At 42.7% G+C, this 13,963-nt stretch overlaps 1 protein-coding gene across 2 annotated transcripts in view; it reads left to right on the top strand.

Annotated features, from left to right (window-relative positions):
* Positions 1–13,963, top strand: part of Nup210l (nucleoporin 210 like) — a 90,810-nt gene that overhangs the window by 34,439 nt on the left and 42,408 nt on the right. For both annotated transcript variants that reach the window (XM_035451586.1, XM_027393322.2), the window contains exons 11-15: positions 77–214; positions 802–957; positions 8,312–8,510; positions 9,997–10,142; positions 12,987–13,208. In XM_035451586.1, coding sequence (XP_035307477.1) covers positions 77–214; positions 802–957; positions 8,312–8,510; positions 9,997–10,142; positions 12,987–13,208 — 861 coding nt within the window. The remainder of the gene's footprint in view (positions 1–76; positions 215–801; positions 958–8,311; positions 8,511–9,996; positions 10,143–12,986; positions 13,209–13,963) is intronic.

Below are 13,963 nucleotides of genomic sequence, written 5' to 3'. Positions count from 1 at the left end.
TGTCTTTAAAAATATATAAATAAATAAATGAGTCTCAGGAAAAATTTTTTGATCTTTTTTCCCCTTGTTTCTGTAGAGCAGCGGTGCTCAGCCTACAAAGTCTGAAATCAATCACCAACAAGAAGTGAAAATCTATTTTCCCATTCAGCTTAAACCCAGCTTTCTGGCATTTCCCTATCATCCTCTGGGAATATTAAATCGTTACAAAGTTCAGGTACAGCATCCTCTAATAATGGAATTCCCACAGAAATAAATCAGTTTCTCTAATCGGTTGCTTTATTGAAAAAGTTTTGACATGTAGCTCAGGCCAGCCTTGAACTCACTGTGCAATCTCTGATTCTCCTGCCTGTGTGTAACCTCTTGAGTGTTGGGGTTACAGTCTTGCAGTATCAAACCAGGTTTATGCAGTGTGGGAATCAAGCCAAGAGCTTCATTGTGTCCTGGCCCCAAACTCAGTGTTAACTTTTACCTCCCCACCAACTTCATAGTAATTCGGTGTTTGCTAGCCACCAAATCTAAGGCTTGGCATGCTTTCTGTCTTTGCCATCTGTCATTTTACGATGCTTTGTCATGTTCTCTGATGCCCTGGTGCCCCTGTGGCCTTCTGTGGCGAGATAGTTACTTGCCCCCCCCTTAATAATATGACTCTTGCACGTTTTCCTGCTTCACTGCAAGGTTCCGTTTCTTGACATGTGCAGAGAAAATTTATTAAATGACTTTACTATTTTCAAATTTCACATTTTTCACTTAAATTCTTCTTTCCTCCCAGAAGAGTTCATCATAGGTTGTGGTTTTTCACAGGTAGAGGGAGGTAGTGGCAATTTTACCTGGACCTCTTCTAATGAAACAGTGGCCATGGTTACCACCAAAGGAGTGGTAGCCGCAGGTCAGGTGAGAGGAAACAGTACCGTTATGGCTCGGGATGTACAAAATCCTTTTCGATATGGAGAAATTAAGGTAAGTGTCTCTTACAAACTGATTATTTCTGGGACACCGGGGTCCAAACTTGTTTTTATTTTTTTGTAAATAAATTACGTATATGAGTGTTTTGCCTCCATGTATGTCTGCACCATTCTGTGCCTAGTATCCATGAAGTCATGAGAAGGCATTGGATCCCCTGGAAGTGGAGTTGCAGACAGATGTGAATTGCCATGTGTGTTCTGGGAACTGAATCTCAAACCTCTGCAAGAGCAGCAAGAACTCTCAACTGCTGAGCCATTTTTCTAGTTCCATGATTTCTGAATTGTTTGTTTGTTTGTTTGGGGTTCTTTTTTTCTTCCTTTCTTTCCTTCTTTCTTTCTTTTTTTAAAGATTTTATTTATTTATTATGTATACAACATTCTGCTTCTGTGTATATCTGCACACCAGAAGAGGCACCAGATGTCATTACAGATGGTTGTGAGCCACCATGTGGTTGCTGGGAATTGAACTCAGGACCTCTGGAAGAGCAGTTGGTGCTCTTAACCTCTGAGCCATCTCTCCAGCCCCTTTCTTTCTTTCTCTCTTTCTTTTCTTCCTTTTTTTTTTTTTTTTTTTTTTTTGAGACAGGGTTTCTCTGTGTAGCCCTGGCTGTCCTGAAACTCTTTTATAGACCACGCTGGCCTAGAACTTACAAAGATCCACTTGCTTCTGCATCCCAGTGTTGGGATTAAAGGTGTGCACCACCACTGCCAAAGCTACAATTTCTAAATTTAAGTTCACGACATGTTTGAAATCACATCTAATCCAACTTGCCTATTTAAATATTTTACTCAAGGACCAAGGACAGTGGCTCAGCTGATAGAGTGATTGTTGTGCACAAAACCCAGGTTCAGTCTTGGCACCCATGAAACTGGGAATGAAGACCATGTTTGTAACCTAGGAGGGGGAGCCTGGACAATTAGAAGTTCAGCACCATCTTCAACTACATGGAAACCTCTCTCAATAAATAGAACTAAATTAAATTAAAATGTTATAAAATTCAAACTGGAAGTACACATTCCTTAAATATGGATTGACTCCTGCTTGACTTAAGAGCCATATATTTAGCCAGGTGATGGTGGCTCACGTCTTTAATCCCAGCACTCAGGAGACAGAGGCAGGTGGATCTCTATGAGTTTGAAGCCAGCCTGGTCTACAGAGTGAGTTCTAGGACAGGCTTCAAAGCTACAGAGAAGCCCTGTCTCAATAAACAAAAGAAAAAAAGAAAGAAAGAAAGAAAGAAAGAAAGAAAGAAAGAAAGAAAGAAAGAAAGAAAGCAAGCAAACATCTGAGTTTGCTTTCTCATTTGTAGAATGGGGGGACGGGGGTCTTGGAATGGGGTTGAAACACAGTGGTAGAGAACACTTACCTGTCCTTTGCAAGGCCTTGGATTCAATCCCCAACACTGTGTCTGGCTTTTCTGTGAAGTTTTGGGATCCAAACTCAGGTCCCCACATTTGTGAGACAAGTTTTTTACCAGCTGAGCCAATGTTCCCAGTCCTGGCCATTTAAAAATCATTTTATACGTATAACCTTTTTCATATTTACTATTGTGTATGCATATGAAGTGTGTGTAGAGAGGGGTGCATATGGAAGTCAGAATACAACTTTGTGGAATGACTTCTCTCCGCCATCTTTACAGGGGTCCCAGGAATTGAATTCAGGCTTGTGTTGCATGGACATCTCTCTGGCTCCATAATCTTGTTAAAAATCCCTGTTGTGTGTGTACATGGTGTGTGAGTGTGGGCACACATGTGGAAGTTAGAGAACAGCTTTGTGAAGTCAGTGTTCTCCAACCACCTTCACCTGGTGGTGTCCCGGTTTACTTTTGTTGCTGTGATAAACACCATAACCAAAAGCAGTTTGGGGAGGAAAAGGTTAATCTGGCTTACACTTCCAAGTCACAGTCCATCAGGGTGGGAGTTCAGGGCAAGCGCTCCAGCAGGAACTGAAGCAGAAACTATGTAGGAATGCTACTTATGCCTGGCTCTGCTGCCTTTCTATACATCTACCCTATCTCAGGTAAAACAAAGCACGAGATGGGTTGAATGTATAGGGCCAGAAGGACAAAGAGGAAGGCTGAGGCCATATGTGGCTAATATAACATTAAATCTATGGGCCATGATCTATTACAGCAATGGAATACCCAGATTAACATTCCTCCAGTATCAGATATGAACCATAAACAAACTCATGTTTATGGAAAAGATAATGTAAGGCACTATTAAAGCAGACACCAACAATCCAGGTTGTACAAAAACAGAAATCAAGTGTTAAACTAACAGAGGAACCAAAAGCCCTACCTTTAAAGTGGCTAACTGATGAACTTGTCTGGGTGGGGCAATGGCCTATGACTTCTGAGAAGCTAGAGGCTCTGGAAAAGCTGGTTCAAGAACAGCTAAATGCTGGATATATTGAAGAATCTACCAGCCCTTGGAATTCTCCTGTATTTGTTATTAAAAAGAAATCTGGAAAATGGAGAATGCTTACAGACCTGAGAGCCATCAATAAAGTAATTCAGCCAATGGGTTGTCTATAGCCTGGAATGCCCTTGTCTTCTCTGATACCTAAAGAATGGCCTATTATAGTTACTGATTTAAAAGACTGTTTCTTCACTATATCTTTACAAGAAAAAAATAGAGAAAGTTTGCCTTCAAGATGCCACTACATACCTGTCAGCTCAGTGATTTTGAGTTAAAGGCAGAAAGATCAGGCATTTGGTCAACCTCAGGCTGGGTCATATGAGGCCCTGTCTCAATCCAGAAAACAAGGCCTGAACTTTTTTTAGACTAATTATATGATCATTTTCCTATTTTTCTTCGGTGTATGGAATATGTTGCATTTTCCTGTGTGGCTTGGCATTTTGCCAACACACAGTGATAATTTATTGAGTATGTAATAGGTAATAATAATTACTAAGTATCATGACATCACTATGTTAAAGAACTAAAATGTAGGTAGGAAGATTTAATAACATGCAAACGAACATCTTAAAGGATGTGTGAGGTACTTTAAGCAGGTGCTCACTGTAATCTAATTGATGCAACAGCGAGATGGTGTAGTGGGTTTGAAAGCCCTTGCAAGGCAAGCCCTGGAACCCACATTCCAGTAGAGAGAGCCACAAAAGTTGTTCTGTCACCTTCTTGTGCACAGCATGGCGTGTGTCCATGGCATTTATGCACAACAACACATGTCATATACACACTTAGTAACAATATAATAATAATAATAATAATAATAATAACAACAACAACTACTACTACTAAGATGGGCATGGTGGTGCACAACTTTAATCCCAGAACTCTCTCAGTGAGTTTGAGGCCACCTTGCTCTACATAGTGAGTTCTCAGACAGCCAGAGATACATAATGGAGACGCCCCCGTCTCAAAAAAAAAATCAATAAATGAATAATTAATTTTTTTAAAGATTTTATTTATTTATTATGCATACAACATTCTGCTTCCATGTATATCTGCACACCAGAAGAGGGCACCAGATCTCATAACGGATGGCTGTGAGCCACCATGTGGTTGCTGGGAATTGAGCTCAGGACCTCTTGAAGAACACCCAGTGCTCTTAACCTCTGAGCCATCTCTCCAGCCCCATGAATAATTAATTTTAAGATCTACTCTTGAGCTGGGCAGTGGTGGTGCACGCCTTTAATCCCAGCACGTGGGAGGCAAAGGCAGGCGGATCTCTGTGAGTTCGAGGCCAACCTGGACTACAGAATGAGTTCCAGGACAGCCAGAACTGTTACACAAAGAAGCCCTGTCTCAAAAAACAAAACAAAACAACAAAAGAACTACTGTTGGCAGATAAAATGACCCTTGTAGGAACAAAATTTTGGAAGGCAAACAAAAGCTAGAAGCCACACCAGGACACTGCCTCTTTGATTAAATAGAGTTTTAGCAGGACTCCTGCTGCTTTCAAGACACAGCTTCAGGGTTAGAAAGTGCAGAGAACACAGACAGACAGCAATGTTTTCCCTCTGGCTTTACAGTTTGCATTTGTTAGCTCTTGCTATAGAAAATGGGGAATCAATGCAGATTATTTTAAACAGGTTATTAATGTGGTAAGGCTTGTGCTTAGAAAGACACCTAAGTAAATTATATTTAGTAGTGGCGATAATAATTATTTTAAAGAATAAAAGCTATTTGCTACTGCTGTAGGCTATTAGACAATGATGGACTGAAGCTAACATAACTAGTCAAGCTTTGTCCTAGTTAAGTTTCTGTTGCTGTGATAAACACCATGACCAAAAGCATCTGTGGAGGAAAGGGTTACTTTAGTTTACAGTTTATAGTCCACTGTGGGCAGAAGTAGGAGTAGGAACTCAAGGCAGGAACTGAAGCAGAGGCCATGAAGGAGCATTACTTACTGGTTTGTTTCTCACGGCTCACACATTCTGTTTTCTTATACAACCCAGGACTACCTGCCCTGGGCTGGCACTGTCCACAGTGAGCTAGGGCATCCCACATCAGTCATTAATCAAGAAAACGCCCCCACGGACTTTCCTGCAGCCCAATATGCTGGAGGGGTCTTCTCAGTTGAGATCCTTCTTTCCGTGTGTCTCCAGTTTGTGTCAAGATCACAAAAAAAAAAAATTCAGCACAACTCTGAATTACTGAAATGATATCAAGACTTGAAAAAAAATGAAATTGCCTGGGTGTGGTGAAGAATGACTTTAATTCCTGTTTTGGGGAGACAGAGATAGGTGGATTTCTGTGACCTTGTCAAGGCCAGCCTGGATTATATAGTAAATTCCAGGCTAGCCAGAACTACATAGTGAGATTCTGTCTTGTCTTGTTTTGTTTTTGGAGCCAGGGTTCCTCTGTGTAGCCCTAGGTGTACTTGAACTAGTGCTGGTCTTGAACTCACAGCTATCCACCTGCCTCTTCCTCACAAGTGCTGGATTAAAGGTTCACACCACCAGTGCCCATTGAGACCCTGTCTTAAAACAACAACAACAAAGTGGACAAATTGAGAGGGTCTTGTAGTTGGAATTTTCTTTGGGCTGCCAACCAGCTCCCAATAAAGTCATGGAGACTTGTAATTAATTATGAATGATCGGCCTTTTGCTAATGCTCGTCCCACTAGCTATTATAACTTAAGCTGTTGCTATTCATCTACATTTTGCCTCAGGGCTTTTTACCTTTCTTTCATTCTATATGTTCTGCTTTCCTGCTTCCTCCACGTCCGTCCATCCGTCTGTCTGTCTGTCTGTCCCTCTGTCTCCCTCTGTCCTTCTCAAGCATAGATTCCTTCTTTTACTAACTCTCTCTGCCCAGAAGTCCTGCCTGGACCTCCTCCCTCACTCTTGGCCATTCAGCTTCTTCTTAGACAAATCAGGGGCCTTAGGCAGGCAAGGTAAAACAGGAACACAATTTTGCATAATTAAACAAACTCAACACATATTTACATAGTAAACAAATATTCCAAGACAAAAACAAATGGAACACATCTTTACATAGTTAGCTAATATTCCGCAACATAAACAAATATAACACATAGTTAAACTAATATTCTACAACAGGGTCTTATTTCAGGAGAAGGATGGGTTGAGACAGGGTCTCACTCTACAGCTCAAGCTGGCCTCAAACTTTTGACCATTCTCCTGTCTCAGCCCAAATACTGGGATCAAAGGATCTTAAATTTGACGAGAAGTTGGACAGGGGAAGTAAAAGCTATCAAGCTACAGAAATGGTGTGGAGGGAGGTTTCTAGTTCTGACCGGGAAGTGCACAGGGAAAGCAGGAAGTGGAGAGGGGAAATGACCTGTTGCCTTTGGAAACACTGAGTGTGGTTCTTCCCTTGAGTCGAGTCTAGATTGCTTACTCTAATGCGTGTCAGTGATGTTCTTTGGGTTTTTGTTTTGTTTTTACAGGATCTCACTCTATAGCCCAGGTTGGCTTCAAATTCATGGGAACTCTCTAGTGTCCACCTCTTAAGTGCTGGAATCCAGGCAGGTGCCACCGTGTCCAGCTATCCTTCACTGTTCAGGGAATAATGACAAGGGAGAAGTGCATCTGAGAGCAGTGTGCCTGTGACCCCGGAACTCAAGGGACAAAGGCTGTAGTACCAAAGCCACCCTTCGTCACATAGTTAATTCAAGGCCAGCCTGGGCTACATAAGCCCTACCTCAAACCAAACAAATAACAAGGTGTACATTTTCCAGGTGGTGGTGGCAACACCTATAATCCCAGCTCTTGGAAGGTAGAAGCAGGTGGATCTCAGTGAGTTCGAGGCCAGCCTGGTCTCTGAAGCGAATTCCAGGACACCTATAATTGTTACACAGAGAAACTCTGTCTCAAAAACTCAAAAAGAAAAAACAAAAAGAAACATTTTCAGTACAGATGTGTTTTTTCCCAAGTATTTTTAATCAGTTGAATCTGTGGATGCATAACCCATGTGTATGAAGGGCTGATTCTGTGTTGTCCTGGTTAGTGGTTTGTCAGCTTGACACAGGCTAGAGTCATTTGAGAGGAGAGAACCACAATTGAGAAAATGCCCCCCATAGCAGTCTGTGTGGAAGCTAGTGGGGCATTTTCTTAATTAATGATTGATGTGGGCAGGCCCAGCCCATTGTAGTTATGGCATTTGGGCCTAGGTACTGTAAGAAATCAGGCTGAGAAGCCATGGAGAGCAAGCCAGTAAGCTGTTCTGTGGCCTCTGCTTCAACTCCTGCCTCCAGGTCCCTGCCCTGACTTGTATGTATCATGGACTTTTCTCCTCAAGAGGCTTTCAGTCATGGTGTTTATACAGCAATAGAAACCCTAAGGCATGTGTATATGTCTTTATATTAAAATATATGTTAACTGAAGCTGAGCATGGTGGTGCAGGCCGTTAATCTTAGCACTCAGGAGGCAGAAGCAGGTAGATTATGAGTTCAAGGCCAGCCTGGTCTATATAGTGAGTTCGAGGACAGCCAGGGCTACAAAGAAAAACCCTATCTCAAAAAATCAAAAAATTTTATATATATATGATTTATATATATTATGTATATAATTATATGTTTTTTTAACTGGAGGCCTAGCTGGTGGTAGTGTGCTTTTCTAGCATGCACAAGGATCTAGATACAACGCCTAGCACCACCACCAAAAAAAGAAAAAAGGAATAGGGGAACTAAAGTAAAATATGTAAGTAACAATATAGAGAGAGCTTATACATGTGGTTGTTGATCTCACTATGTAGCCCAGGCTGCACTTGACTCTAAGGCTAGACAGGTGTGTGCAACCACTACAAAATGTGCATATTTATGTGTGTCTTACATAAGCACACGCATGCAGCGCATGATTGTGCTTGTGTTTAAATGTCTCTTCTAAGACTTTCCTAAAGCTATTGCTTTTCTCAAGATTTATGTCATGAAGCTGAACAAGATGGAACTGTTGCCATTTCAAGCTGATGCAGAAATTGGCCAGATTATTGAGGTCCCCATTGCCATGTATCATGTGAACACAGAGACCAAAGAGGCCATGGCCTTCACGGACTGCTCTCACCTGCCCCTGGATCTCAGCTCAGACAAGCAAGGAGTCTTCACTCTTGTTAAAGAAGGCAAGGCTAAGCTTTACTTACTTTCTCCTTCATTCTTGAATTATGGGACCAACCACCAATGCAGTTTAATTCATACAATTCCCCTCCCTCCCTCTCTTTCTACACACACACACACACACACACACACACACACACACACACACACACACACACACACACACACACGGGAATCCTACTATGTAGCCTAGGCTGGTCTTGAACTCATAATCTTCCTGTTTCAGCTTCCTGAGTACTGGGACTAAAGGCATGTGCCACCACCGCCCGGCTCCTCCACTCTTTTTTATGAATTTAGAAAGAAAAATCACAGGAGAAAAATGCTGTGGCTTTGTGTGTGGTGGGCATATATGCACACATGCTTACATGTGTGTGGATGCACATGTATACACATATAAACACAGACCTGGATTTGGAGCTGATATTGGATGTCTTCCTTGACCACACTCCACTCTGTCAAAGCAGAGTCTCTCATTGAATCCAGAGCTCACCATTCTAGCCAGTCAGCTTGTTTTGGGGTCCTTCCTGCTTTCTAAGTGCTGGAATTCCAGGTGGCCACCACACCTGCCTGGCCCTTTCATGGATTTGGGGGATCTGAAATCTGCTCATTACACTTTGAGGGTGTTGTGCAGAATAGAGGAGTGGTCCAACGCTGAGCTACAGAAGGAAGTGTACACCAACTTGATAGAAATAGTCATGTGAAGGTAGTGTGTCTTGTTTTGCTTTGTTTGAGTCAATGTGTTATTCTGTATCCCAAGCTGGACTACAACTCACTATGTAGACCAGGCTGTCCGTGAACCTCCAAAATGATGAAATTAAATGTGCTATAATGCCCACCCAAATCTATTTTTAATTATTTTTTATTATATGTGTATGTCAACATGAGGGCTACTGCCTGAAGAAGCCAACAGTGTTTGATCCTCTGGAGCTGTAGTTAGAAGTGGTTGTTAGTGAACACATGGGTGCTGGGAACTGAACTTGGGTATTCTGTCAGCACTCTTTTTTTTTATTTTTTATTCCCTACCCCACGCCCCCCAGACAGGGTTTCTCTGTGTAGCTTTGGAGGCTCTCTGGGAACTAGCTCTTGTAGACCAAGCTGGTCCCGAACTCACAGAGATCCACCTGCCTCTGCCTCCCAAGTCCTGGGACTAAAGGCATGTGTCACCAACGCCCAGCTGAGCAGGCAGCACTCTTAATCACTGAGACATTTCTCCAGCCCCAGGTTATACTTCTAATGTGTTGAAATTATTCTGTTTCTGTATCCTGATTTCTTTAAAATTAAAAAAAAAACAAAAAAAACAACTATTACTCTACTGAGTTATGGTAGGCTTTGGGGTGGGTATTTGTTTGTTGTTGGGACAGGGTTTCCTGTAGCTCAGGCTTGCCTTAAAGTTGCTTTGAACTCTGGATTCTTCTAGAAACACATTCCAAGTGCTGAGAGTGTAGGCCTGTGCCACCATGCCTGTTTGAAATCATGTCTTTTGATTGAAAGGTATTAAAAAACCTGGACCAACACACTGTTCTAGTGTACACATCGCAGCCACATCTCCAGGCCATACTGTGGTGACAGTCAGTGTGACCGGACATGAAGAGCACGTTGGGAGCAGCGCTACATTTGCTGCTTATGCGCCTTTAAAGGTGAGCGGTCCCCTGCTAGGCCTGGTAAAGTGCTGGCCGCTTGCCATCTGTTCTCTTTGCTAAGAATCAGCGATGAGGGATGCTCTCTCAGCCTAGATACACAGGGGAGGGCCTAGGTCCTGCCCCAAATGATGCATCAGACTTTGATGATCCCTCATGAGAGGCCGCACACTCCTTGGGGAGTGGATGGGGGTAGGGTGGGGGTGTTGGTGGGGTCTGGGAGGATGGGAGGGAGAGGGAACTGAGATGGGTATGTAAAATAAGATTGTTCTTAATTTAAATGAAAAAGAATCAGTGATGAGGATTTGTGACCCCTTTACTCACTGATGTCTCAGTTTAGATCTAAGCCCTCCTCACCTCAGTGGCCTGGGAGTTTACCCCCCCATGCTTCCCTTCCTGAATGAATGGACTCATTCAGGAACAGCTTTTTCTTCTTTCCCTCCCTCTCTCCCTCCCTTCCTCCCTCCCTCCCTCCCTCCCGTCCTTTCTTCCTTTCTCCTTTCTTTCTTTCTTCTTTTGAGACAGAGTCTCATGTAGCCCAGGCTGGCGTTCAGTTAGACATGTATCCAAGGATGATCTTGAGCTTCCACATCACAAGTGTGGGGTTACAATAGTACTCAGTCACACTCAGTTCATGCTCTGCAGGATGGAACACAGGGCCTCAAGCATGCAAGCTTCCAAACAACCAACCAGTAAACAAATAACCCCCACGCTCCAACTGAACCACACCCCCCACCTGACATTAGCAGTGTCTTTATCTTTTTTTTTTTTTTTTTTTTTTTTTTTTTTTTTCGAGACAGGGTTTCTCTGTGTAGCTTTGGAGCCTATCCTGGAACTTACTCTGGAGACCAGGCTGGCCTCGAACTCACAGAGATCTGCCTGCCTCTGCCTCCCAAGTGCTGGGATTAAAGGCGTGCGCCACCAATGCCCAGCACATTGTCTTTATCTTGCATTAGCAAATTTTAGGTACTTAACTTCCTTCTTGAATAATGATGCATAAGCTGTGGGAAATTAATTACATAAGACATTAATTTTAAGGTAATATCTGAATTTTTACATATATATATGTATACATATGTATGCATGTATTATGTATATGTAAGCAGCAGTCACATATGCTATCAGCATAATCCCATTTGAAACCTCCTGTCTTATAGAAGGTGACCCAGCCATATCTACCCCATGTATTAATATGTTTTCAGATCAGCAGCCATTATTTAGGGCCATAAGTTAGTCCATTAAATATTAAATATTGTCACAAGTGGTTCAAAATAAATGCAAGGAGAGCCCTCCTACTTGTTTAATTCCATCAAAAATTAAGACCAGGCAGTAGTGATCCCCACCTTTAGTCCCAGCACTGGGGAGGCAGAGGCACCTGGATCTCTATGAGTTTGAGGCCAGCCTGGTCTACATAGAGTTCCAGGACAGTCAGGGCTGTTACACAGAGAAATCCTGTCTTGAAAAAATAAAATAAAATCAAGGGGCTAGACAGATGGCTCAACAGGTAAGAGCAATGCTGCTTTTGCAGAGGACCTGGGTTCAGTCTCCAGCATCACGTGCCACCTTAGAACTGCCCAAATGTGACCTAAATGAGGATGACAACAGGATATATGCGAAGGTGGAGGAGGAAAGGCTCACAGGGCCTCAACCCCACACAAAGAACCACAGGCAGCTCCAGAATGCTGAGAGCAGGAGGAAATGGTCTCCACAGAAGAGCACAGCACAGTTGTGCTATTGTCTTAGCGTTTCTGTTGCTGTGATGAGACACCATGATCATGGCTTGTTCAGCCTGCTTTCTTACAGACCCCAGGACCAACCCAGGGGTGACAGCACCCACAATGGACTGAGGCCTCCCCCATCAATCACTAATTAAGGAAATGCCTTACAGCCTTATCTTGTGGAGGTATTTTCTTAATTGAGGTTCCTTCCTCTCAAATGACTTTAGTTTATGTCAGGTTGACATAAAACTACCCAGCACAGTTATCCAGTGCCAAATGGTCAGTCCTGAAAACATACATTATACAGACTGAACAGGTTGTACTTATGTACTTAGCAATATATACTTACACACACACACACACACAAAACAATAAGAAAGAAGCCATGAATTTGAAAGAGATCAAGGGAGAGGGTACATGAGGGGGGTTGCAAGTAGGAGAGGGAAGGGAGAAAATGATATAATTGTTTTATAATCTCAGCCGGGCATGGTGGTTCATGCATTTAATCCCAGCACTAGGGAGGCAAAGGCAGGTGGATCTCAAGTTCGAGGCAAGCATGGTCTACAGAGCAAACTCCAGGACAATCAAGGCTTTATAATGAGAACCTGTTTCAAAATGAACAGATAATAAAAATAAAGCTGAAAGATTATAATCTCAAAACAAAAATTACAGGGGCTGGAGAGATGGCTCATTGGGTAAGAGCACTGCTCTTCCACAGGACCCAGGGTTCAATTCCCAACCACCACATGACAACTCACAGCTGTGTTATCCCAGTTCTGGGGGACCCTATGCACTCACACAGAAATACATGTAAGCAAAACACCAATACACATAAAATAAAAAAAGTATAATAAAGAAGGGGTCCTGTCTCAAAAAAAATATTATTGAAAAAAGGTGTGGGTAAGAGCAATGGGAGAAAAAGAGGTGGAGAATTTGAAAGAGCAAGGGGGACACTATGAGAGCTTTGAGGAGAAAGGGGAAGAGGAATAGATAGACAGACAGACAGCTCTAATCCAGGCACTGGAGAGGTGAAGGCAAGAGGATCAGATGAAGGAGTGTGGGAGAACTGTCTAAACAGATAAATAATAAAATAATTCCCTAACTATATTGGATGGATTTGCTTCAGGCTCTGAACCCTGTGGAAGTTGCTTTGGTGACATGGCAGTCTGTGAAGGAAATGGTGTTTGAAGGGGGCCCTCATCCATGGATCTTGGAGCCTTCCCGATTTTTTTTGGAGATGAGCGTGGAGAAGCCAAAGGGCATTTGTATAACAGAAGCCAGGCTGCCAGCTAAGAGGAAACAGAACCAGTATGTCTACCGAGTCCTGTGCCTGGATTTAGGGGAACAAGTAAGAAAAATAGCCTTTTTCTTTCCTTCCTTCCTTGTTTGTTTTTTTTTGAGACAGGGTTTCTCTGTGTAGCCCTGTCTGTCCTGTAGACCAGGATGGCCTCGAACTCAAAGATCCAACGGCCTCTGCTTCCCGAGTGCTGGGATTAAAGGTCTGTGCTACCACTGCCTGGCTTTAAACAGCCTTTTTCTGACATTAGTATGATGTTGCAAATTTAGAGTTTATTGTTTGTTTTTTTTAAAGTTTGTTTTTATTTGTGTGTACTTGTATTTGCCTTCCTGTCTGCCTCTATGTACACCATGCTCTTAACCACTGAGCTATCTCCCCAGCCCCTGTCCCCAGGTTTTTTGTTTTTATATTTTGTTTTGTTTGTTTTTTGTTTTTTGTTTTTTTGAGACAATCTCTCAATGCAGCCCTGGCTGTCCTGGAACTTGCTATGTAGAGCAGGCTGGCCTGACAGAGACCTGCCTGCCACTGCTCCCTAGTTTGGTGATTGAAGGTGTGTGCCACCAAACCAGGCTCTTACAAGCCTTTCTTGTGGCTTTCACAAGCTTTCTGAACCTGATTTCTTCTTCATATATGCCCTGTGTACCATGTGTAAATGTGTATTCACACATGTGCAGGTGCCTGTGTAGCCCCAAATTGACACTGGGTGTCTTCCTTAATCACTCTGCTCTTTATTTTTTGAGACAAGGTCTTACACTGAGTCTGGATCTTGTTGGTCTAGCTAGCCAGCTTGCTCCTGAGATACCATC

Source organism: Cricetulus griseus, assembly GCF_003668045.3.
Source record: "Cricetulus griseus strain 17A/GY chromosome 1 unlocalized genomic scaffold, alternate assembly CriGri-PICRH-1.0 chr1_0, whole genome shotgun sequence".
NCBI lineage: Eukaryota > Metazoa > Chordata > Mammalia > Rodentia > Cricetidae > Cricetulus > Cricetulus griseus.
Note: the sequence above shows the minus strand (reverse complement) of the source record. Positions and strands in the feature narration are given on the sequence as shown.